The sequence below is a fragment of the Manis pentadactyla genome, chromosome 10, assembly GCF_030020395.1.
Source record: "Manis pentadactyla isolate mManPen7 chromosome 10, mManPen7.hap1, whole genome shotgun sequence".
Classification (NCBI taxonomy): Eukaryota; Metazoa; Chordata; class Mammalia; order Pholidota; family Manidae; genus Manis; species Manis pentadactyla.
In genome coordinates, this window is record NC_080028.1 from 62,643,875 (window position 1) to 62,671,216 (window position 27,342).

At 39.6% G+C, this 27,342-nt stretch overlaps 2 protein-coding genes across 9 annotated transcripts in view; both read right to left on the bottom strand.

Moving 5' to 3' along the window:
* PTPRB (protein tyrosine phosphatase receptor type B) overlaps positions 1–6,988 on the bottom strand; it is a 122,908-nt gene extending 115,920 nt beyond the window's left edge. For all 3 annotated transcript variants that reach the window (XM_036917636.2, XM_036917635.2, XM_036917634.2), the window contains exons 1-2: positions 6,851–6,988; positions 5,190–5,585 (exon numbers count right to left, since the gene is read on the bottom strand). In XM_036917636.2, the coding sequence (XP_036773531.2) occupies positions 5,190–5,585; positions 6,851–6,905 (451 nt within the window). In that variant the 5' untranslated portion in view covers positions 6,906–6,988. The remainder of the gene's footprint in view (positions 1–5,189; positions 5,586–6,850) is intronic.
* A 574-nt stretch (positions 6,989–7,562) lies between these two features.
* Positions 7,563–27,342, bottom strand: part of PTPRR (protein tyrosine phosphatase receptor type R) — a 224,182-nt gene continuing 204,402 nt past the window's right edge. For all 6 annotated transcript variants that reach the window (XM_057486872.1, XM_057486871.1, XM_057486870.1 and 3 more), the window contains 3 exons: positions 25,967–26,124; positions 22,347–22,460; positions 7,563–8,760 (listed from right to left, as the gene is read on the bottom strand). In XM_057486872.1, coding sequence (XP_057342855.1) covers positions 8,667–8,760; positions 22,347–22,460; positions 25,967–26,124 — 366 coding nt within the window. In that variant the 3' untranslated portion in view covers positions 7,563–8,666. The remainder of the gene's footprint in view (positions 8,761–22,346; positions 22,461–25,966; positions 26,125–27,342) is intronic.

The window sequence follows — 27,342 nt, forward strand, 5'->3', positions numbered from 1 at the left end:
TTGAAGCTATTTTTAAAAAGCTGTATTGTACCATTTCTACTACTTTGTTTCCCCATTATACACAATTCTTCTTGGAACACAATTCAAGATAAGGTGAACCACCCTGGGTTTTCTAAACTTTCTAAAAAGTTTTAGCACTTAAGGTGCCAATAGCTCACCTGCAAGATAATTTGCAGTGACTGTGCCATATCAAGCCCCTACTTTGAATATGTTTTTTAAAAAAGCAACACATATTTCAGCTTATTAATTAGTCTGTGAAATGGATTTTTTGTATAATGATAATAAAGACAGAACACACTTTGTTAGTTTTCCTCCTTGAAGTGGTACAAATAACTTTCGAACATTTTGAAAACAGAAAAATTTGAACAGAACTCATTTTGGAGATAGAAAGCTTTAACTATATTGGTACTTTCTATTCTGTAGGAATATGCCAAAAACAATGTGCCTTTTAAAAGTGGGAAAGTAATCTGGAAAAGAGATAACAAATGAAACAGAAGATTCCTTAGAAAAATGATGCCTTATGTATATGTGCATATGTGTGTGTTTATATATGCATATACACATATATACAGCAAAATTTAATAATATATATGAAACAATATATTAAGTATATTACATTAAATATATTAAGTATAATACATTAAATGTATTAAGATTGGGCTAAAGGAAGTGAAAAGGATAGGAATTATAATAGTCTAAATAATTATTAGAAATTCTAAAAAGAATAATTAATGATTTAAAAAACGTTATCAATGAAATAAAAGGCACATTAAAAAAATGCCTATCTAACATTTGAAAACGTGAAGGAGGTGAAATTTGTGAAGAGATACCAAAGATGCAGAATTTGCAAACAATGGGAGACATGACAAACAGATCAGAAGTCATAAGCAGATGTTAAGAACATTCTAACAGAACTTAAAAAAAATCTGAGGTTAAAAATAAAGTAAAATTAATAAGTGGAAAGTGATACCAATACACAGTATAGTAAAAAATCAAAGTATGACATAGTATAAAATTTAAATAAAAAAGTAAGGACTAATCAAAGTAACACTTCTCAATAACTAATTATTACTCAACTACTATGCTACAAATTGTATTATCCTGGTTTATCCTAATGCCCCATGTTTTCTTTTGGAGATACATTTATGTTTATGTTTGCATATATACACCGGATGGATAGATAGATGCTAGATGGAGGAGGAAGGATGGCTTCTAAGTCCTGTGGGGGAGAGATGCTGAGCCTGAGGCTACTGAGGCAGCGTCATGAGAAGGGGGGTGAGAGGAGATGACTACCTCGGTGTGCTCAGGGCTGACGTCCATTAGACACCACAGGCCCAGTGCCTGCGGCCCCCTATGTTTTAGGGCCAAATAAATTATTTAATATCTTTGAAATTCTAAAAGAAAAAATTTTGAACTTTCAGGATCAAACAAAATTAAACTGTTTTTTTCCCACAAATCAGAAAAAAAAAACTTAGGGTCCATGAAAATTTATTAAATTTACTTAAAAAAAATTAATGAAAGAAGGGGCCGGCAAAGACCTCAGGGCTAAGGGGCCATGGAAATCATATGTGGTTCTGTGTGTGCCCTGATAAATTCATTAACATGTCACAGGCTAAAAGTGGTTGAGGGGCTCTGGAAGCTGTGCTAGATATTTTTCAGTGATCACATAAATGAGTGATCAATTGCAAGGCTCAAGTTGATGTAATGATGCAAGGAGAAAACAAACCCTAAAATGGTTGTGACAGCCAATTTGGCAAAATAGGGCCTGTGTATTCAAGACACTTCATTTTGTTTTGTTTTTTCCCCCTCAAGCTATCTGGATTTACAAGAATTCCTACGTATCTCTAATTAATTTCTACGAAAACTCCTTCTCTCAAGAGCATATATTATTGGTCTCCTATTACAATGCTTATGCATTTTGTTCCCTCACCCAAATTACTACAGTTACAAGATTACTTTAACCAGCAGTTATATCAAGACTGGCAACAATATGGTGCACCTCAATGGCAAAATCTCTTTAAATGACCTCATTAGCTCAATCACCTTAAGGACACTAGAAAACATGCCTGCAAAAATTTACCTGCTGTGAGATGTGAATGAATAAAGCTGTAGTAAATGCTGAATAGATGTTGATTGGTTAGCTGACATCTTACCTGGAATGTTACTCTCCAAACAACAGGAACTATCTGAGTGAAAATATCAATCTTAGATAATCATCCAAGTGTTTGTAAGTGTAGGGAGACCTGGTAACAGTTGGAAAAAGTATCCAATTGGTGGATACAATTCTGTGCCCTTCATGGGGAAGACCTAGAGCTACATGGACATGGTCTGCCTGCCAAAAGATCTGTGCTGGCGTGGAAGCCCATTTCACAAGCTTAAAATGTGTCGCTTTCCTCCTCTCTGGGATTATTTACTCAGATATGTTTTCATATCAGTGATGTCCTCTGAGTAAATTTCCCTGTTTCCATATAGAAAAGGGGGCCAAGAAATAACTTCTTTTCCATATCACATAGGTCCACAAAGCTTCCGTAATTGGGCCACTGAACCTGTGTGGTCTGCTTGTGGGGCCAAGACTATTTCCTGTTGGAAGAGTTGCAACTGTAACTTTTGATGGTTTGGTGGGTTTAAAAATTATACTCGGTTTGGATAGAAGAGGAAAGGGATTGTCCTGATGTCAAGAGCTGCATCCCTCAAAGCTGTCCTTAGCCTTCCTTTATTGTTCCCTATGACTCTGATATTCAACAACGTCTAGCAATTTAATCAGTGTTTGTTGAGCGTGGGTACCAAGATTACCTTTAAAGGAGATGAAGTCTTCTAAGACATGATCTCTGTTCTTAATAGGATTTAGTATAGTAATTTAGTTTTTCTAACTCTTTCCCTCTGCATCTCCTGTATGTATAAAAGACTTGGTCATGGGGAAATGAAGTTTTTTTTTTTCAATTTCAAATGACCTTCCCTGGAAGCATGCAAGTAACCCCAAAACCATAGGCCAATATAATTTTCCCTTTAGATTATAAGGTTTATCCTATGCAGGAAGCCCTCCACAGAGGAGTGTTGTATTTCAAGAGTTTATGTATTTGAGATTTGGACCTCAGAATGCATTATTTCTCCTAAAGTAATAATAATCCTTAAAAAAAATGTTAAATGTGTGATTATATAGAATCACAATACTATTGAATAGAACAAAGTTTGGTTTTTTTCTTTTTCTTACTGCATTATTGATGACTGCTTTGTGTGAATTTATAGAATAAGACTGAATGTTAGCTTACAACTGTTAAAGCAAAAGTATGTATTATAAAAGTATGTTAAAGCAAAAGCATATTCAAATATAAGATTTTTTTGTACCACTCTGCAAATTTTAACTCTGCTTTTTCTAGAAGACCATTTTTTCCTAATATACATCATTGGACATGTTTTGGATATGGTACATTTAGTGGTTAACTGTAAATAGTCTATTCCATCCACTTTCCTTTTGAAGTGAAGTCCACCATTAGATATGTTTCGTAGGAAGGTAAAGGAGATAGTTTTTCCATGAATTATATTCTATCTTGAATAACTCTCCACTGAATCCATATCTACTTTTTTTTAAAGTTCCAATGAAAGAATATTCTGCTTAAGGTTTGATTGGGAGTTGAGGAGGAATCTCACTTCTTATGTATAACATGTACAACAAGAATATTTACAATATTTCTGTGTTGTTTAGGACAGGCTTTCCTAGATGAATTACTGGAAAGGAATTGTACAAATTGGTGTTCTTGCTGTATTTTCTCTGATAAAGTTGAATTTTGGAATTGACTTTTATATTCTTATCTTACTGTTACAGAACTTTTGTAAGAACAGGGTTTATAATACTCAACTTCTATTGTAGAAGAGCCCACTGCTTTCAAGTGGCATCTAATTAAATGCTTATCTAATTCATGAAATGAGTAAGTGACAGAAAATTGTCTGAGGATTAGCATGGTGGAAAGACACATAAGCCTCAAAATCAACACTTAGTAAAAAAGTTTAACAGTACAATGGATGCTGATACCCAGTTGGGTTTATGGATCAAAATTACCTAGGGAACATTTGAAAAAACATCAAGTATCTGTCCAAATCCAGATTTCTTGCAACAGAATCTTGGAGGTGGTAGTGTGGGAAGAAATGAAGGCAGTGATTCCCTCCCCTCCCCCTGGTGATCCTCATGTAGGCCATTGGGCAAAAGTCTGTGGTCAGGCATTTGGGAAACACTGTATAATGGAATGTACACTGGACAAGGAATTAAGAAACTTGGGTTTTAATCAGACCTCTGCCATCAAATTATCTGAGACAATTCACTTCACTTTGACAAATTTCAGTCTCCTTACTGATGATCTTCATTTCTAGGTAATTTCTCCAGTGGTTTATAAAGTCTGTACCTAATATATGATTCTAAAGGTTTTATTTTTTATAACTTCCTAAAGCAAACCTCTACTAGAAGAGTAAATAAGCAATAAAATGATTAAGTGAAATAGGAAATTAAACTGTACCCACAAATAAAAATTCCACACAAGAGTGAACTGTGTGCACACCAGGAAATTGTGTGTGTGCATACATGTTTTTACATGTGTCTGTCATCTAGGCTGTAGCCATCAGTGATCAACAAATCAGAAAACTCTGTGGCTGCACATTGGCTCTTACCATTTCAAAAGTATTTTATCTCCAAAAGGTATCTACTCCTAAGACATTTGCAAAGGCACGATTTAGTATCTTTCCAGTCTTCTTGAGTACCACTTTCAGGTTTTAATAGTTCCTCGTAATCAGAGAATAGAAATGTCTACATCAGCAAGATCATTAATTTCCTCAATATTGGCTTTTGTCACTGTGTATGTATGCTGTGTTTGTGTCTAGACCTATAGTCCCTCATCTAGTAGTAAGTAGTTAACCAAAATGCCTAGTGTCTGGCATAAAAGAGAAACTTAAGAAATATTTGTATAATTTTAAAGAAACAAGAAAAGAAGGGAGGGAAGAGTGGGAGAGAAAGAAAAATTGGGCTTATTTTAAGGAGGATAATGAGTTTTCCAAGTCAGTGGGCACCACACAATCCATTATCACTGGCTTATAAATCTTACAAAGGAATTATGTAGAGTATGTAAACTTCTCTTGCATGTGAAAAAACAAGACATTTAGCAGAAGAACTTTTAGAACTGATTCTGAAAGGGATAGCTCACCTTTTTTTAAGCAGAGGCTTTCATTGATTGGTTTTCCCTCCTTGTTGACATCTATTTTCATCCAGCTGTGGAGGTATTTCCTGCCCTTCTTGACCACTACTTTAAAACTTTGTTTCTTGAGAAAGAGAGTGGTATTTCCCATCTCAAGGAAGCCCCCCTGCTCGTGGCAAGTCCATCGGGGTGCCTGGGAGCAGTGGGCAAAGATGGCTGGCAGCAGAGGGCCTCGAGAAGAACTGGAGATGCCCAGGCACAGTGCAGACTTAACATGAAGGAGCTTTCCACTCTCGGTCCACATCCACTGCTGGTTCTGGTTGGTCCTATTGCACAAGCCCATGACCACTGTCTTATTTTTGGAAAGGCACTGTTGTTTCTGGACATGGACAATCTGAAACCCCGCTGGAAGATGAAGAGCTCATAAAGTCCTATGTAGCAAACTGTAAGGCCATCACAAAACAGCCACCCACCCACAGTCAGCCCAGGAAAACACAAGGTTTACTTATCTTTCAGTACAGCTATCACTTCAAGTAAATATTCCCAGCTTCAACACGAGTGGTTTAAAACCCCAAGCCAGACATGGTAAGAATGTCAAAATGTCACTTAGCTCTTTTCTTTCAGTTTCATACGGTTTAGGGAAGAAAACACACCCCCACTGAAATAATGAAAGGAAGCTTGGAAGAGAAAGAGAACCATCCAAAGAATATGGTGTGATATCTTAGCCCAATTAGTTAAACGTGCTTATGCAAAGCTCAGTTCCTTTTGTGAACATTTTACTCTTTTCTGGTACTCTTTCATTCTTTTCCAATCCTTAAATTACCATTGTTATAGGTATTTGTATACAAAGTGCATAGTTTGAATAATAATTTAAAAATTGGATCTCTTTATCCAAAAATACAACAAAATTTCCCACCCCTCTCAGCATATCTTCCTAGCTCATAGTAGCCAAAGTATTGATAATCACAAACTAAATTTCCTATAGTGCTGGAAAGAAACATTTTTCTATTTTGTGACAATATCTATAGTTTTTGGCTTAAATACTAGGAGATTAAAGAAATCAGCATTGCACAATGTAAGAAAATTAAACACCCAATTGTTAAACATTAGTATTAAACAGTGAGATATTCAGGCTCAGAAACCACTTTCTGAGCTTGTACTTAATTTACCCAGTTTTCCCATGAAAATATTCAGAACTTCTTTCCAAATAACAACTTCCAAATAATACACATCAGAGTTTTTCACCCTCTTTAATTATATTTCTTATGTTTTCTTTCTTTAACATGAAACAAAACTATAATCTGAATGAAAAAGATGAGAAGAAATGAGAAAAAGATAATTACTCTCCTGATAATGGAGAATGTCACCGGCTATTATATAATAATAAATATTTCTCCTCACAATGCTTTACTCTCTGGTATGAAGACACCATTTCAGGAGCTGCCCGAGGCATTTGTATGACATGAGGAGGCCATTTGTTTTCTTCTGGAGAGAAATCTCAGTGGTGTGGCACAGCTGGCTACTTTCAGTGCCCCTCCTCATGTCTTTGGTTAAACTGCCGTGGAGACTTGGCTCCATTTCCACCATATTCCAGACACATTTCAAAGGACAGAGGCTGCTCTGTTGGCTGTAGGAGAAATGCCTCAGGAAAGTGAGGCGGGCCCACTTACCTGAGCTCCCAAAGATCAAGCAGGTAAGAATCGCCATGTAAAATTCAGCCTCCATTTTCACTTAGCAACTTTTCATGCTTCGCCTGGGGGAAAAAAATTCTCCCAGATAAGAGAAGCAAAGACTAGGAAGGAAATGTGCCTTCACCGTGGGGGGAAATGTCAGTGACGAGTACTTCCTCCTATTGAATTGTTTGGGGAAGTTTTACACCAGTGTCCTTTGTCTGCTTCCTTAGAAAGAAGGGATTATGGTTACCTCTCCATTTTTATGTAGAAAATATTCCAGCCTCCAGGAGCAGAATAAAACCCAGTAAGTTTCTCTTACATCCCTTTGGCACATGACTGCTTCTGAAACTCCAGGGGGAGAAAAGGAATTACAATCTTAGATAACTGAATGCTCCTAAATCATTACATCTCTTCAAGTGATGTGATTCTGCTGAATGAACATAAGTCATGTCATTTATGAGGGTCTTTGACAAGTGATATGACGACATAAATATGTACTGTTTGTATAATGATATGCTGGGATATTGAGGAAACCCCCATAATGGTGGCACTTCTGGATCATTATCCCTCAGGTGATGACAGTTTTATGTTTTGAGATCAGTATCTCCACTGGGGAGAGGCAGAGACTAAAACTAAACCCACCATGTTACCTACTCCCAGTTCCCCTGGAAGATAACAGCCTGTTTCCAAACAGAAAAAAAGTAGAAGCTTTACAATATTTAGTATTAAGTGGTTTATTGGCAGTATGAAACAAAGTCAACACAGCTGTGTTAAAAATTCATATTTGAGCATAACATCTAGTGTTTGCTGAGTGTAGTTTTTTTTAACTTTTGTCTCTTAAGGATTAAAACCTTTCAGAAATGTAAGGGTATCCATGGCAGCATCCTCTTGAAGAACACCTGGGAATGGGACAGGTGAAGTCATTCCCAAAGGCATCAGCCTTTTATTGGGAGAGAGATTCCAGGTAGACAGCATATTCAAAAATTCCTTCTTAGTAAAAGAGAGACAAGTATTTAAAATTCTTGATACATCATAGTTGCTACAAATTTGTTTTTTCCTTTTAAAGTAAAATGACTCACAATGTAGAAATACAGTGGATAGAGTTCTGGGGCAGAAACCACCTCTATGCCCAATAATAGAGAGTAAATACATATAGACCCAATGACAATCATTGTGCTCTGTAACTGATTGATACGAGGTACTGATAAATGCACATTTCATAGGTAATATTATCAAGACACATTTCCATATAAAACAGTTACTGCTTTTGACTTTTTTTTTTCAAAAACAAGAACTTATTTGTTAAAAATCCATTGTCAGTCACTTGCAACTTGAGCGTCAAGATTCTGGTAACTGCGAAAGGCAATAGCACTTAGAACAGGAACAGTTTAATAGCTGACAGCCCATTCACAAGACAGATTTTGCAAACATTAAAGCATCGAAACACATGATAATAATTTCTTCAGCGGCTCCTTCCGATGTCTGATGACATACATCACTTGAGTATTTCATCCATACATTCTGTGTGGCAGATAGTCAATACAAACAAAACAAAACCCCCCTTAGGTGTGTGAGAAATCTATCATACCTCCAGCAGAGGATCTTCAGAATAATTTAGGGGATGCTTACAAACGCATTCACATACACAAGGGACTGGCAGTCTTTAACAGGTTGCCGTCCTCTGCAGTCTGTGCCACAGCTTGGCTGAAGGGCTTCTCCTTCCTTCCATTGCAGAAAGCTCCTTCCAGAAGCCTCAAGTGGGTAATTGACTAATCACCCCTAGAGATTGGTGGTCTGGTAAATCTTCAGACAATCACTGGACAGTTTCTGCTGAAAGTCTATTCTCATACAGGCACAGAGCATGATGCACAAATTCATACTGCTCACTGGTTTGGACCATTCCACCCCTGCAAGGACGAGATAATACAATAACTTCTTTTTGCTAATGCCCTGCAATTTAAGTAACACAGAGACTACAGGTAAGCTAGGGTATTATGCCAAAGACACACAGAACATTTGACCTGGTGATTCTTTTGTTATCTCTCTCACCTGTGTCCAAATGACCCAACTGATGAACTCAATAAGCTAATGTAGATCACGGGATTAACACAGTGCCTGGTACTCATGAGGCACTTGATCAATTTGACCTACATACCACTGCTGGGGAGGCAGGACGATAGTTAAGTACTTGGATTTTGGAAACATCCAGGCTGTCTGAGTTCAAATATCTCCCATGCCAATTCTTAGCAGTGTGATCTTGGATGAGTTCCTTACAACCCTTTGTGCCTCAATTTCAGTGCTTCTGTTGAAGTAGAATAACTGTACCTATTTCACAGAATTGTTGTGAAGTCACGTGAATTCATGTATCTGCAGTGTTAGTACTGCTTCTTGGGTGCCTCATCCTTCATCTCAAGTTACAATGGTTTATGCTCTTGGATTAAAATTGACTGTAGTAGGTTTATCAAACAACTCAACTGAGCACTGCTGCTCTTTCAAGAAAAGAGAGCAATGACCTTGGAATGGTCTATTTGAGTATGTCAGGTGGAAACAATCTTAACCTTTGGGTGGGGCATGCTGGGTGTCTGCACACAATAGTGTGTGTGCCCTTCAATGAATTGGAAAAAGGGAATTGGCTTTTGCTTTTTCCCCTTTGTTATCATCATTATCATTGCAAGCTACTCAGCATCCCTTTTGCTATTGGATTGTAGAAAGCAATTGCTTCAGGACAAATAATCATACTTCTCATTATACTTTTATATGAAATAGCTATATCATATCTTGCTCTTTACAGTAATGGTTCTTTAACTTGGCAAAGCTACCACTAGTAGCTTAAGTGTTACTTATTGTTCCTTCTTACTGAATAACAGCAACACTCTTAATAACTATTTGAAATTATGTTTTAGCCAGTTCTTCCTAGTGGCTGTTGTTACCATTCAAAATAATTATTTTTAGGCCAAATAAGCACTTCAACCTAAAAATAAGATATATTGCCTCACTGTAACATGACTTCTGGTTAATGGTAATAACTAAGATGGGACTATGTCTCTGTTCACTTGTCATCCTCTATAAACATAAGCATAACAACATATTAAGACTTCATTCTTCTAAACTAAACAGTGATGTTAGGTTAGTTAGACTTCACCCTTCTTAACTAAACTAAGCTGGCTGACATGATGCCAAAGTGAAGTTATTTGGCAAGAAACAGAGGTAAGTAGACAGTCTTCAGTGACAGAAAATTATTGGCCCAAGTATTTTGTTAGTCTCCCTAGAACTGTATGTTTTGTTACACTGAAGGCAACTTTCAGGCTATAGGGTTCCATGGTCATCAGCTGCCAGTAGAAATGGCCAGCAAATGCATGTGGTAACTCTTCCTCTTCTTGGCTGGATGATAATATCTGGGCACACCTAAAAACATAATGGGTGTCTGGAAGATGCCGGCCTGACCATGAAGCTGGGGACATACAGCCACAGTACATATTAGGGCAGCTCCAGGGAGCTGCGGGGTGCCTGCCTTCCCCCAGCACTCATGCAGCTCAGGGAAGCACGAGTCCACCCCCTGACCTGGAGCCTTCTATGTGCTCCATCTCATGCACTCTGGTCTGTGAACTTCTCTCACCATTTACCTCACTTTGAGGCAAGAATTTCTCCTTCTTGTCAGTTCTGATGAGCACTGGTCTTTACTCCTCACTGGTGAATGAACACAGCATAGGTTTCACAGCCATTCTACCCCAAGTGGGTTAGCAATGTATTTTAATGATTGGAGTATATTTTCTATATTCTATTACTAAGTCAAGGTTGTTGCAGCCACCAAAGGTGGGGAAGAAGGGGAAATAAACTCATGAATTGTAGGCTAGCAAAATTCTTGCCAGTCTGAGGCTTAAGGAAGGTAGATGAAAAATTATATTACTTCCCACTTGACTTGGAAAGTAAAAATTAAAGAACTGGCATCAGAGATCATTCATTCCAAACACCTTTCCCGAAGGGAGCAGTCTACAAGGCAGATGGTCAGCTAGTTTCTGCCGGAATGCCTTTTAGAGGAAGCCTTTCTCAAAGTTGGCAGGAAAACTTTTGAAGACATCAAAATGAATCTGCTCCTGCCTAACTTTCACCCCATTGGTTGAACTGAAATAACCCAAAAAAGTCTTAAGGTTTCTCTGGTAGTCACACAATAGCTCTATAAACGCTGGAAAACAGCTATCAAAGTCTCATAATCTTTTCTTCTCTAGACTAAACATCCTGCAGTCACTCAATATTTCTCTACACGCTGGTTTCCTGGTCACTCACCAATCTGGTCTCCTTCTTCTATAGGCTATTTTATCACATATGACCTGTTAGAGTGTTGTGTCTACTCCCAATGAGGTCTTGTCCATGGAATGCTTTCTCTCTTGAGCTGTACTGGCCTATGTGTTTGCATCTGCAGCTACATCAGATGGTGAGATCCCACAGGGCCCACCTGGTGCCTGGTGCTCAGCAAGGATTTAGGATATCAAGGGCAGGTTTAGGTTCATGAGAAAAGTCTGGGGAATTTTTTTTTGAATTTGAAGACTACAGCTCTCTCTCATCCTGTCCTTATATGCTGCTGAATTTTTTAGACTAAAGACAGGATTTTCTATGTATTCCTATTAATTTCCATTTGCTAGTTTCAGCACAGAGTTCTCAGTTACCGACAACACTATTCCTATCACTCCATATATTAGCTTCCATTTCTTATTCCCAGCTTTGGTCTTCCAGATAATTAATAAGCATACCTTATATCATTCTATCTGCCTTTTATAAAGGAGTAGGAAAAGATAGAGGAAGGGTCTTGCTTACAAGGAATTTGGGAGCGTGCTATACACTGTCTAACCCCATTCCAAAATTGTTTCCCATTAGACTGTTGGTCCTTTAAGGGCAGGCATGATGTCATAGTCTACTCATATTTGTAACAGTGAAAAGTTGCAAATTACTAGTCTTAATACCCATCAAGTAGGTTACCCAGGCCATGCTGCTTTCATGTCACATGCAAACACATAAATGCCTGGCTAAAGAAAAGCAAAGGGCATCCCAGGAGGCCTCCCCTGGAGGCTGGCTCAAATTCGGGAACTTACTACAAGCATCTCTGAAAATATTTAACAAATACCCAATTGCGCATATTAGTATATGAAATATTGTATTGATCTTTCTAAGAACTGTGTATTTTTCTCTGTTATAGGACAAATACGGTCTTTTTTAGAGGCTGGCCACAGCACAAAATACCCAAGAAGCTAATATAGCGCCTGTATACACAATAGTTATTTAATAGATGAATAATCCTAGATTAATTCTGGGACCCTCAGGACAGTCCTGTAACAATTCATCCTCCGGGAGAGCTCTGATCTGGTCCCCAGTCTCTTTCAGGGAAGACAGGGCTCCATGGAACTTGCTGAAATCTGGATCCATATCATTCCCGTAAAGTTCCCAACACAAGCTGCTCTTTATAGGTAAGAAGAAGGAGTTCTCTCTTTATATTTTTACATGGCATCATCCAGTGCCCTTTTACACATGTTTCCATGCTGATCAAGATGAAGTTTCAGGGCAGAGGTCCTACAGGGCCCCACAGAGCTGGAAACCATCAGTCAGGCAGCGTGCCCGACAACACCACCATTATGCAGTACATCAAATTAAAGCATTGTCACTCCTTGGAGAATTCTCTTTAGGAATAAATCTGTTTTTCCCAGGAGGTATAACACATTAAACTACAATATCCAAAAATATCATAAATATATAATATCAAAAAAAAAGAGTAAAGTCACATGGAAAGAGGCAAGGGGACCCAGTTGTGAGAGTGGTCATGGTGTGAAAAAACACGGAGTGCTAAGGTGTCAGTTGCATTGCCAGGAGGGACCAAAGTGTGTTAGGAAGTAACAAGATCATACACTGTCATCAAGGTAGATCCTGTCTTCTGCTTTATGTTATCACTTGATCTTTGCAGTGCTTGGTTTTCCCATCTGCAAAATTTTGCAGTAATAACACAGTAGTGCCTGCCTCAGAGCTGTTCAGAGGAGTTAGTGGGACAATCCATTTAAAATGCTTAGTACCCAGCTGAGCACACAGATATCATTTTGTGAGCTATTTTTATTGTTTCGTTGTTCTTCGGTGTTATCTGGTCAAACAGGATTGGTTGGAAGGCTCTGGGATGAGGCCCTTGAGGGCCTAGAAGAACTAAGAGGACAGCTGGCAGAGAACATAATGTTGCCCAGGTTGGGCAAGTCTGGATGGTAAGATCCAAATACTTCCTAAATATGAATCAGCCTAAAAGTCTGCTCAAGTAGAAGGAGGATGTTCTGGAAAGAAGGGCCTTAGAGTCTGAAAGATTCACATTTGAATCTTCGCTTTTGAACCACTAGCTATATGATTTTGGACAAATCATTTAAGCCTTCCCAGCTGGGGTTTCCTAACTTATAAAACGATATTAATGACAAACCTCATCAGATCGTGAGGATTAAATGAGACAGAGCATATCAAGGTCTGGCTGATGGCTATTCTCAGGCTCAGGAGCCCAGGGTTCTATGGTTGTGCCTGACGGGCCAGGGAGGTGGAGGAGGAGGTTGGGCTTGTAGGACTAGCTCCCAATCCCAGTTTTGACCAGGACAGTTGTGCTTTCCATTGTTCTTTAAAAATTTTTTTAGTGGATTTCCATATTGGTGTTTAGTGGAAGATTTTGTCTATTGTTTTGTTTCCCATTGTTTACAAAAAAGTTTGAAAATCCACTCTTTTGGCAAACAGTACTTAACTAATAAGACTTCAGATTTTGCAAGGTTTAAGTGAGAAAATCCATAAGAGGCTTAGCATGTGATTGCTATTTAGTGAGTACTAAATAAATGCTCATATTCTTCCATGTACGCTCTTGCTCAGGGCTTAACTGTGTATAATACTAGGTTTAGGGTTTATGATTTCTTTGAGACAGTCCTGGTTCACTCCTGTTTTCCTTAGTAGGGCCACCCTTCACTCTCAGAAGTGCCTTAGTTTGGATGATAAATCATTTGTTCACCCTAGTTATGCCCCATTCCATGCTGTGGTAGAAAGTCATTCCTTTTATTCCAAAAGTGGTGTTGGGCTGCATGGCTCTGATTTCTTTGTGGCCGCAGAATAGGAACACTACATTTGGCCAAGCCAGAAGAGTCACATACACTGTCCTCCCATCAATGTCAGATAGCTCCTATCACATTAGCCCCACCAAACATAAAAAGTCAGTGTCATCACAGTCTCCATGCAGGGAGGCACGTAGCTGTGTCAGCTGGGGGTAAACTCAGGTTAGAAAGGGAAAAACATGTAGCATTTTTTCCCTTTGCTACTGGGAGTATGTATTGAAAAAAAAACCCTCCAGATGCCCAGGAGAGAGATTTGGTTTTTAACATGTTAAACCTGTGACCTTTTGTGACTATTAACTCACACATACAGAGAGCAGCAGCCTTTCCTGCTGCACCACCCAGCGCATCCGGTCTAATCAGTAGACAGAAGAAATTCTGCAGCGGTGACTCACTTCTGGGCTAACAATGGAACTTATGCTCCTTGGCTTTTTATTATTTTTGAATCTGGAATTCTTTGGGTAAAGTTTGGTACAGTAAATTTAGACCAAAAGGTGTGGACGTTAATGTGCCTCACGGGGAAAACTCTGAAAGTTTGGGTGTGAGTCAAACCAGGCTCACATCTGCTGCTGTAACTCTGGGCACCTTAGACAAAGGTTTCCCCGTCTTTATACAGATGTCCTCTCAAGGAGGGAGAACTTAAACATACAGGCTCTGATTTTGACCAGGTATTCTGGACACAGGCATTGTCTCTAGAACTGCTGTTCCACAGCATCCGCAGGGCATAAAGGTCAGCACAGATTAAATGATCATTCAATGATAATTTGATGATCTAGCATATCTTGAGTTCCATTTAGTTTTTCCTGAAAATTAGCCAATTGTCTTCTGAGTACTCAGGCTAACACTCACTTAACTCCAGGCTGAGAAGGAAAAGGTTGTCCTGGCAACCACTTGTGAGATTCAGTTGGCACAATCTGTTTTACAAGAGGATTTCTTGTGGTCTCAGGAATTGTGACTCAAGTAAATCCATGTCAATTTCTGGGGCTTTATCTCTAATTGTCTTTAAAAGAAGTAAACCGAAATGTTCAATTCCTGACCTTTGAATGAGACCTTTGGAATTCACTAATGAAGGGGGTCTCTGTAAATTGTTGGCAATGCACAAAGATAAGGATAAATGTAATGCTAGGGTTGCTAAAAAATTATACCAACAGGTGGAAGTTTTAGCTTTGGAATTATTTTAAACAAGTGTAGGAAATGAAGAATATTTTGGGGACACATATTAGCTTAGGAAACTGGTGATATATTTCTCCTCTTAGATTGTTATAGTTACAAAAAAAAAAGAAAAATCATCAAACTAAAGTGATTAATCAAAACATTTAAACAATGATATGACGCACACTGGAAGCATTTTTCTATCCTGTCTGGGAAGCCACAAGCAAGGTCTCTGGCTGTCATTCCAATTTAAGGTCTCCAAGGTAAGGATGTACAAAGACAACTGCATATTTCACCATGACTCTCAAAAAGGAGGATTAGACAGATTGTTTCCTGTTTCTGCGGAAGGAAAAAAAAAAAGGAAAAGAAAAAGGCCTTGGAACCACATACTATTTTATGTGCTTCATTTCCCAAATTCTGTTTTCAAGTTCTTCCCATGTGTGAAGGTGCCAAATGGGATTAAAAAGAAATAGGTTGAGGAAGAAGTTGCCTGAGGTCAACCTGCGGTGGAACATGTTCCTTTCCTCCCTGTCCAGATACCTGACCATCCATGATGGTCACATGTTGCTCCTTAGTCATTCTCTATGTGCATGTGAGGCATGTTCTGGGTTTCCTAGGCCATTTTATTACTATGGGTTATCAGGATTATTTTTTAAGGGGACAGGTGTATCTCTTATACTCAATGTGTAGATGACCTACTATCAATATCTCTCATTGTGAAACCTTGGCATCCACAAGCCTAAATAAATCTCTTGTAGCAGGAGCTAAATATGGTGAAAGTTGGTTGGTTTAGCTTTAATAGTGACTCTTTCAGATGCATTGTTAAAGGCAGAATTAGAATGCAAACTTCTTCTCTCTAAGTCTTGTGCTTAATGCACTTAGGTCTCCCTCTCCAGAAAACAATAGTCTTTTGAGAGCCACACAAATTCAGAATTTAGCCAATCTAATAAGAGCAAAATTGGAAGTTCAGATGTTATAATAAAAAAAAAAAGACCATCAAAATTTGCCATATAAGTCTGGATACATCATTCCCTCCTGGTAAGTCTTGGTCTGCTTCTGAAGAGGGAGATACTTACATAATATTCTTATGGCCAGATTTTTTTTAACCATCCCTCTCCTAGTAGGTGTTTGGTAAATGTTACAGTTACCTATTATTGCCATCTCATTGTTCTCTATATAGAAACAAAGGTTCAAAGACTCAAAGACTGCAATAGCTGAAAGGGATTTTAGAGAGCTGGTTGGTTACTTCCTAATCACTGAGTCTCAGGATGGAAAAAGCATCTTATTTGAGGGGTCCTCAAATCCACGTGTGCTCCCAGCATTATCAGAAGACCAAATAAACAGGAAGACATAAACATCACTAATTCACATGTGTTGTCACAGAATGAAAATTAATTTGTAAGCATTATGGGTTTCAAGGTACAACTCTCAGTTTGAAGTCCATAAAATATTTTACTCTTGACGAAGGGGTCCTCATATCAAAAGAGGATGCAGGACCTGATAGATTCCACCTCTCTTTTTACACATGTAGACGGAGGTCTAGAGAGGACAAATGGCCACACAGGAAATTAGGAGCAGAGCCAGGATGACCCCCCAGCAACCTGACATCTGCCCCGGCGATCTCTTGGCGCCTCATTCCTTAGTGGCTGCCTGCTTACTAGTCCCTCCAGCCAGTACTTGGTCTCAATTGCCTGATACCCACTTCGCCTTTTAATTAAAAAGGAATGCTGTGGGAATGAAGGAATGATCCATTAATGCACTTCTAAAAACACTTGTGGGTCCTTTGCACTGAATTTGAACTCTTACTTGGAAAAAAAGAAATCCTATTTTATTTCAAAATATGTTAAAAAGTATTTTTTAGAGGAGACTCACAGACTCATGAATCTGCAGTGAGAACTGTGGCATCTATTAATAGAAGTTGCCTTAAAGCCAATAAAAATACTGTCTTGCCAGAGAACGAGGAATCCACCAAATGGCTGTGTCGTTGCTGTAACACAGGAAACATCCCTTCAGCATAACATGCTCATCTCTAAACCAGACCATTTCAATTTATTGCTAAAATGCAGATCTGAGTACAAACTGCCTGTTTTGTCATGTAGGATAACAGTGATCAGACACTATAATTTATATATATTTTTGGGGGCAGGTGCTTGATCCTGCTCGATGCTCAAACGCTTGACTTACCAGTCATGGAACAAACCCATTTCAAGTATCTAAACCACTGCTTTTCTTTTCCTTTACTGTTAGCCATGCCCGGGACTTCTCAGGAGGCAGCAGAAGTGGTAGAGGGTAAAGTATAAAAAAAGGATGTGCAGTGTGAGGCCTTGGATCACTAGTGCATAGAGGCCATTGTTAAAGAGGTTCTGAAAAGATAAGAAAATCCCGTGGAGCCTGTGCTCCTCAGAGGACAAAGTATCAGCCCTCTGGTATACTAGCTCCGTCTTTTGTAGCCCTTACTATACTTATGTGGATGCTCCATTTTAATGGCCCCCACCCGGGCTCAGACTTCTATGCCATTCCCAATCTTCTTGTCACCACCAAGCTTCTTGAAAGAACAGTTTATATTTATTATTTGACAACTTGTTTCCCTCCCCTTTAAATAATCTTTTGGGGAAAGTTTTGTGTGGTCAGATAAATGAGAAAGAGTGCTGGGGGACTTTTCAGATATTTTAATGCTTTAATACTTATTGTGACTATCCAAGAGGATAGGGGCTCTAAGAAATAGGGTATATAGCTTTTTCTCAAACTTCACTGAGAATCTATTTTTTTGCCTGAATATAATCTAAAGAGTCTGGCACTTAGCAGTCTCTCATAGTTTAATTAAGAATTAAACTGTGCCCTGAGAAACACAGTCTGGAAAAGTCTGTTAAGGAATCCATCTTCCTCTACCCAGGAGCCTGATACATGTTCAAGAGCAGGTGTTAAACAAATGTTTGTTGAATGAATGAATATGATTCAGGAGCACCACTCTATGCAGAGATCTCAGGTTCCTGTTTCATAGGCCACAGGATCCAAACACTCATCCACAAACACTCATCCTAAAATAATCCCACAGCAGGGGCATCATGGGCTGAGGACATGAAGTTATACCAATCACACCAGCCCCTTCCCCCCATACTGAGAAGGACCCTGTACTTGGGTTAATGCTCTGCTGTCACTGTCTTGAAATACTTAAATATTATTTTTTAAAAGGGGCCCCACATTTTTATTTTGCACTGGGCTCTGCTAGCTGGGGAGCTGATCTTGCCTGAGTGCCCCTTGTTGGAGTGTTTGTCCTCACTCCCCATGCCCTTCACCTTCTCAGTGCTCAGAGCTGTCTCCAGTCTCCTCAGTTGCAGGGTGGACACTCAGGTGTGCTCAGCTTCTGCAGTTCTCTCCCCAATCCCCCTTCGTCAAAACCTAAGTCCTGAAGGTATGCCTAATGCACGGAATTACACTCTAGCTACCATGCTCTAGCTGGGAGGGATAGATCACCTTGTTTGGATTAAAGTATTAACAATGGGGAAGACACAAGGTGTCTGTCCCCCTCCCCTCCAGTCGCCAGGTTCAATGACCTGCAAAAAGCAGTGATACAGTCAACCAAAGGTTAGCTCTCTACCAGCAGGATTTTAGATGTTCCCCACCCACAGGTATTTCAGGCATCCTCCATAGATAGATCTTTTGGGATGAGGCAATTTTCCTATGTTCCTCTAATTATATTCTTAAGACAAATGCTGACATCATTCTGTTTGTGAAACAGCTCTCATTCATACTGAACATTGTTTTAAAAATTGTGGTGTCATTGCTTTTTTTTATATTGGCAAAGCATCATCAAAGAGATGTGTTTTGACAATAAACAACTTCCAAAAGCTGTTTACTGTTATCTACACCAGTCATAACTTTCGAGATAGAAATCAGAAGTCCTGGATTCCAAAGAGGCCAATTTTGCCAGTTTCTTAGCTACCTGACCTTGGGCAAGTTACATGATTTCTTGAATTATTTGTTTCCTTGTTTAAAAAAATAAGGCCAAGGAGCACCTCTTCTCTACTCTGGGGCTCATCTGGGGAGGTAAGTGAGGCATGTGCTCTGGAGGCTGTGGTGGAGAGGCCATGATTAACAAACTTCCAGGTGTCAGCAGTGCATTCTGGAATGTGTGAAGACAGACCCAGACCTGAAGGCAAGGGCGGCCTGGAGACCACGACGGGAGACAGCGTCTGAAGAACTGATGCAGAACAATGAGCTCCAGGAGCAGGAAGGTGGATGCTTGGATTTTCTGAGGCCAGTTTTCCCTTTACCCGGAGGAGCTAAGGATGTGGTCAATGGCCACAGTCCTTTACACAACTGGAATTTTAAAAATGAAGTGTGACAGGAAAAAGATGAAGAATGGAATCAAAAGGCAAGAAGGATGGGGGAAAAGGAGTTGGACGGGGTTAAGGAAAGGAGGAAGGTTTTCTGTTTTGCTTTTCATAATAACAAGGGGGGGGTACAAACAGAAGGAAGACACAAGAAAAGGGAAATCTGTGTTGATTCTGTGAAGGAAGGAAAGACCTTCCAAGGAGAGTTTTAATGAGCAGATCCACTTCATAAACACAGCAGCAGCTGCGCAGAAAGCATTTATGTAGAGGGGAATCGCAGTTAATAAATCAGAATGATTTCAAGACACATATTGGCAGCAATTCAAATCCGGGGCTAGGGAGCCTGTAGGCTTCAGATCTGCAGAGAAGCTGGATCTGTTTTGGAGATCCTATCAGCAGTGAAATGACACAGACTGTGGGAAGACCTTGGTGATGGAAGAAAGCCAAGGCTAAAATTTCTGACCATTTGCTGTCGGAAGGAAGGAGCCGGATAGAGGAGGAGGCATTGTGATATAGTTTAAAAAATGTATTTGTGATTCTATTCAAAGCTTGAGGACAATTTAGGAGACTTGACAGGGAAACATGACTGGGAAGGGGAAACCGAGGTGGAGGTCAGGTGACAAAAGCAGGTGGGGGAGATGGGAGAGGGAAGAGGCAAGATTTAAGGGTAACAAGAGTCAGAAAAATAGGCACACCAAACCGATTATTTTTCAGGATATTTTTCCAAACAGGATCAGAGCAGGTGCTGGAGACCTACCTGGTTTGGAGCCAGTTTAGATGCATGAAGGCGTGTGGCTTTCATGGATATCTGGTACCACCTAATAGGAAAGTGGGGTACAAGGGTATGAACTAGAGTCACTGGGGGACCTGGGGCCCCCTACAGGAGTCTTGTTTACACAAGCACAAAGCAGGAGAGATCCAGGTCACGGTGGGAGCAGCCCGACGCTGACCGGGGGCTGCCTCTTCCCTGTGACGTATGGCCCCACTTCTGGGTGAAGGCTGGCTGTGGAGCCTGCAGTGAAGCAGCTGGATCCTATTCCAGCTGTGCGCCCAGGCAAGAGGGTTTCGGGAGACCAAGGCAGCAGTTGTAAGAGGAGGAGGAGAGAGGAATGAGCTGAGTCTTCTTTTATACAAAAGGAAAACATTTTTGGAAGGGGTATGGAAAGGGGGATAGGGGGAGGGTAGAGAGAGGGTAAGAAACATACTAAGTATTCGAAGTATACCACAGGTGTAATCCCATCTTAATGTTCCTGCAGCCCCGAGAATTATATATTATTAGTCCCCATTTACAGACGGGTGGGCAGGTGTCTTGCTATACAGACCGATAATAAGAGTGGCTAAACTTGATTGCATGTTTATCATGTGCCAGGCACTTTACAGATTTCTCTTAATCCTTACAACCACAGGAAGAAGATACAAGTATTACTTCCACTCTCCAGATGGGAAAACTAAGGCCTGGAGGAGCCCTGTAACTTGCCCAAGGCTGCACAACTAGGAACAGTGGGAGCCAGAATGCGAACCCAGGCAATTTGTTTCCAGAGGCCAGAATTTTAACCACCATGATGAAAAGCCTCTGATAAGCCAGTTAAAAGTAAGAGAAAAAGAGAGAAAATACCCTTACAGACTAAGAAGCTATTACTTAAAAGGAGACAAGAAATGATAGAAATGGAGAGGAGAAACCCGTCTGGACAAAGGACAGATTTGAGAGATGGAAGACAAGGAAATTTTAGAGATAGGACAGAAGATGATAATAACACAGGAAACATTTATTGAAGACTTACTTTGTGACAGATCCTGTTCTAAGTGCTGTATATATAAACATATACATTATCTCATTGAATTTTCAGAACTATCCTTTTGCCTCTCATTGAAATACCAGGAACTAGCACACAGGTGCTCAGTAACTATTTATTGAATGAATCTTCAAAGGTAACTAGTTTTAGGAAACTCTAGGTCATATAGCTCAAGTCCAAGAGATTCAGCTCCCACAGCCCTCTTGTTTTATTACTTAACAGCATTTATCTCTGAAGTTATCCTGTTTATTTCTTTGCTTTTTTAATTCTCTCGCTCGCTCGCTGTTAGCACGTAAATTCTAGGAGAGCAGAGCCTCATTCATTATGTTTAATGCTGTACTTGCAGTGTCTGGAACAATACATTGGGCATAGGATGTAATTAATATTCACTGCATGAATGAAAGAAGAGAACCCAATATTTCACCTTTCAGAAGAACTGTATGATTCCACTCACTTAAAATCCCTAGAGTAGTCAGATTAACAGAGACAGAAAGTGAATGGTGGCTGCCAGGAGCTGGGGGAAGGGAAAACTGGGGAGCTGCTGTTTAATGGGTACAGAGTTCTGCAAGATGAAGAGAGGTCTGGAGAGTGGGTGCGCACCAATATGGGTGTACTTAACATTAGTGATCCAGATACTTAAAAATGGTTAAGATGGTAAATTTTGCCATGCATGTCTTTTCACAAATTAAAAAAAAAGCAGGCTGAAAAAAAGAAAACTCTTGATAGTACAACACATGTCTCATTTTAAAGAATCAAGATCCTAAAGTGAATGATTCAGTTAAGTCAAGTGAAAACACAGAGTAGGTATAAAGGAATAGGGGTGTAAACCAAAATGGGAACAGCCAGCACCACAAACAACCTGTATTAGGGAGGACAAAGGATCAAGCACACACTTTGGTTTGGGTCTCTTGATGGTTGTTTTGCAAAAACACTTTCTTCGATGGCTTTTAAATGTGGTGTATATTCCTAAGCATTTTACACAAATCTCTATAGAGACTGAGGACTTCGGAACCGCTTATACTTATCCAGTCGGGCTGATCAGATCGGGCTGTGAAAGAGAAACTGCTGCTGTGCAACGACATCTACTACACATCCTGCAGACACTGACCTGTCTACGCGCAGCCGGCAGACAATGCTTAGCGCGTCCACAACTCCCTCTTCTTTCAACTGTCGACAGCCGATGGATGTAGCAATAAAACAGCCCGTCCTGCCGATTCCCGCACTGAAAAGACAAGACAAGGAATGTAAAAGTGGAGGAAAAAGTTAGAAAAGATGAAATATATTCTTTTAAAAGACACTTTTAAATCTGAAACAACAGCCAGGATTAACAATAGCCACAGCTCTCCTGGGCTGAGCTCTACAAAGCTGGCCCTGAGCTAGGTCTTATACTCCATACATTCTGTCACTTAGTTAAATGCAGTCGGATGAGTGGGGTGGTGGGAAAATAGTGAAGAAGGCACCATAATTAGTCTACAGAGAGTAATTAGGGGCTAAGTTTAGGTAAGGTACAGCCACTAGAAAGGAGGGGAAAAACAGACACATCACAAACATGAATTTGGAGGATGAGCTGCATAGTGAGAAAAACAGAAAGTCAGAGATGGCTCAGTTTGGAGGATTGAAAGGATAGTAGTAACAGTGAGACAAAGGGGGAATTCTGGAACAAGGGCTGATTTGAGGGAGAGAGAGGGAAGTTTGGTCTTGAGTATGCTGATGTTGGAAATTCAAGTGAGGAGAGAGGCTGTGGCATGAGGTACATATTTCTGTCATTTATATCTGGCTAATAGTTGAATCTGTCCGACACCATCTGTCCAAGAGGGTTACATGTTCACCTGCCTTGGACAGTATATCATCGACAAGCCCTCTTCTCTCTCTCTCTCTCTCTCTCTCTTTCTGACTCTCTTAGCAATTTTAACCACTAATAGTCTTTATGTAAAGTTCTTTCAAACTTACATCTTAATTCCCTAAATTTCTCCCCCTAACTCTAGATCCCATTCCATCTCCCAGCCGGAACTCTTGATGTTACTATTTTGCACTCCCTTCAGTTTGTGCGTGTATCTAAATTCAATGTATCTAAAACAGAATTCATTATCTTTTCCCACAATGGCATTACAAGTTAGTGGGTAAGTTTTCCAGCCTAGAAATCTTGGAGCCATCATCAACATCTCCCCCTCTCTCACCTCCTACATCCAATCTGTTACCAATTCTTATGTTTTCCACCTCTACTGAGCTTTTGGGTTATATGCTTTCTTTTCTATAAACCGTGCTCACGTTTTTGACATCTCCCTACTTCATGATTAGCAATGATCTCATGGTTTGCAAGTGTCAAGTTGTTGCCTGGATACACACAGCTGCTAGGTTCACCTTCATCAACTAGGGACCTGGTCATATCACTCTCTACTCAGAAACTGCAGATGGCTCCCAATAGTTACAGCATGATTTATAAGCTCCCTAGCATGGTATTCATGACTTTGCATCATATGAATGTGACTAACTTTCAAGCTCTATGCCTTTGTACTGTCCTCCTGGTCCCCTTGGGCCGATTTTTTCATTTACACAAATCATTGCAAAAAATGACTTTTATTTTCCAATTTTCCTTTCTGTGTTAATGGCATTTTGTCTGTCAGAAATGCTCTTCCTATACCACCTTTTAAAACAAACATTGGTCATTTTAAAGATTGTGATCAACGTTATTCCAATTTTTAAAGGTTTTCTTCATTCCTCATGGTTTGAATTCATAGTTCCTCTCTTGTCACTCAAATAGCATTGAGTTCTCATATTTGGCACTTATTTCTTATTGAATGCGAGAGCAGAGGAATCTAGAGGTAGAATGGGTCTCTTTTAGCTGAAGTGTCTATAAAGAGTTTGTTTCATTAAAGTGATAAGATTTGAATGTACTCTGTAGATAGCAGGCATTTGGGGTATCATAAGTGACAGAATATTCCATGTATGAGGAGGCTATTAAGAAAGAATTGCTGAAGAACAGGACATACAATGTGTGACAATGAGTAGACTAACTTGGCTTGAAGAAACAGTTATTTTAGAGAAGTAGTGGCAAATAAGACTAATACAGTGGCAACTATAAAGGATCATATATGGAAAGCTAAGAGGTCTGGACTTCATCCTCTAAAAGAGGCATTCCTTTTTTTTTAGAATTTGATGAAGACTATAATTTTTCACTCCCCAGAAAAATTCACATAACTTGATGCACTCAAAATTGTTCAAGTATTTTAAGGAGTTCACTGACCCTTGCAGTTCACCTATAGATACAGTCACGGCAATGGGATGCCACTGAGAAGTTCTGAGTAGGGACTCTGTGTGATAAAAGAGGGTTTTAGGGATATCATCCAAGAGACATGCATAAGGTAGGCCATGGCGGGGTGGGGCAAGGGGAAGTGGGTGTGCGTGTGCAATTAGCCGACTCCTTCTCAAATACATGAATGAGGTCATTAGGCCTGAACTTGGGTAGTTGGACAGGAAGTGATGATTGTGGGAGAAGCTTTGAAGAGAAAGCCAATCTGGTGACTGATTAGATACTGAGGTTGGAAATGAAAGAAGAGCCAAAGATAACTGTCAACATTAGATGTTAAGTGCCTGGAAAAAAGCTGGTCTCATTTTTAGAAATCATTCTTAGTCCTCAGAAGGAGAGCTGGTTTTATAAGGGAAGTGGTTAGTTCATTCGAGATATCCTGAGGGTTTTATAATTTTGGGTGGGGGACAGTTCCTAAAACATGGCCAATTAGGTTGTTTTTCCTCACCCTGAAGCTAAGTTTAGAACAAGGCTTCGTGCTAGAAACTAGATAATGATGCCTTTGGATAAATAGACATATAGTAGGTTTTACTCTTTAATTAAACCACCAAGTTTCAAAAAAGGATGCTAAAATTATAATAAAAAATAATATATTTTATGTATTAAAAATATCATCCAAATCTATCTTATAAGACTTACGAGGTTAAATAAAGCAACGTAAATTACTTTGAGAAAGTATGGAGAATAAATGGCTGGGTACACAAATAACTAAAAATATTTGCTTTAGTTAGGGTACACCAAAAGGGAAAAAGGGGGTCGGGGTATCAGTATGAGCAGGGAGATTTCAGCTGGGCACTAGAGAAGGGCACTGCCATGGACAGCTGCTGCTTTTGTGTCCTAGTCCCTCCGTTACCCCATGTTCTGGAAACAGCACTTTGTCTTCCATTTGGTGAACTGCCACTTGCCTGCTTCCCACCTTGTAGATTTATTTCCATTTGTTTTTCATGCGAAAACTTTTAAAATAGTTGACTGTTTTTCACCAAATCTGACATAATAATAAATGTTATCAACATACAGTTCAAGTCTAGTTCAGGTACCCTCTTGAAACAACAAAATAACCATTGATAATTAGAATAAATCTGTCATTCCTAGTGTACATGAGACTGATGAGACTAAATGAATTAACATGTTTCAAGGTAGAGGACTAAATATACTCTCTTGCTCCCTGAGCTATTTATTCCGAAGTAGTATTTTCTCTATTGTGTAATGGCTGCATGCTGAAAATGCCTTAATAATAACACTTCACTTCTGTAAAGCATAATCTTGAGCAAAACTCAAGTATTAGGAAGTCAACCAATTTTAATAAATACTTAATTTGCCAACATAGTCAAAACCAGGGTGCCAAATTCAACTCCTACCTGCTCTATGACTTAACAAAGGATGGGCAGTTGCTTAGGTAGAAAGGACAGTTGATCCCTTACCTGCAGTGGACAACCACAGGCCCTCGGCCCATGGAAGCAAGTCTATCTTCTTCTACCTCCAGCATAAGCTGCAGAAGGGGCTGGGCGCTGTCTGGAGTCTTGTGGTCGGGCCATGAGGTATACCAGTAATGCTTCACATGTTGGGTTTGACTTCCTTGCTGAAAATAGCAACAGCCACCAAATGCTTCATTTACTGGTGGAACCAGAAGTCATCCAAACCACAATACTGAATGCCTTTTATCATCCCCACAATGCTGGCAACTTATTTCTGGGTGGAAGAAAAAATCTAGGGAGATTTTTGAAGAACACGCTTTCACCTTGAGGAAACTTTACTGTAAATATGCTAATGTTAAAAGTTGGCAGTCTTGCCTCTATTAGATGAGAATTAAATATTTAACATGGAAAATGTATGTGAAACGTGAGAAATACATGTTTGTAACTTGTTATAATAAACATAATGGTAAGTGAAAATATAGCCAAGAAAGAATTGGGATATAGTGGGTTTCCTGCTCTTTGACCGTTCCAGACAGGTTATTACAAACATATTGAATGATTCAAGAACACTTCATTTTATACTCAGTCACTCAAATACTTGTACACTCATCTCAAGTCCTAGTTTTTGACAGCAGTGAGGAGATGCAGCAGTTAAGAAGCTACAAGGGGTCACTAGATTAGACACTTTGAGCATCTATGTGCATCATCTCAAGACTCAGAGCCTTGCTGGGGCCGGGCAGGGGCAGAGCTCAGGAAATGTGGGGAAAAATAGGTTTGGGTCAGTGCCTTCCTATCCTAAACTTCCCACTGGAAACCCTCAGCATGGCCCTGCCTCTCTTCATTCGGTCTGTGATGATTCTGTCCCATCAGGGAGGCTCCAGGTAGGACTGATAACTTTGGGATGATTGCTCTGTAGGAGGTAAAACAATACGGGGCAACCTTCTTCAGCACTGGCTGCCCGTAAGTTTAAAAAGATAACTTTTCTATGACATAATCTGGTCTGGGGAAAGTCCCTATAAATTACTGTAACTTCAAGTTTGGGAAGATCTCACCAACACTTCAGGCTTGTCTTGCCTCCCACTGACACCCACAGGCACAGATTTTTCTCTTTCACAGTTTCCAGGCCTTACTTAAAGCTGCTTAGACCAAAATGACATTAAAGAAAAAATTCAGTAGTCTCCAGCACAAGCCTTTAGTTAAAGGCATTCAAAAGGTTAACTCAGAGATGTTTTATTTATGCAGATTAGGTCATAACATCCTACTTAGTGAATTTCCTGAATGTCTATGGATATTAACTTAATCATTACTAACAAAACAATAACTGACAACAATTAAATATGAGGGGATGATTGTAATTGCTCCGATCTTGACATTATTTACTT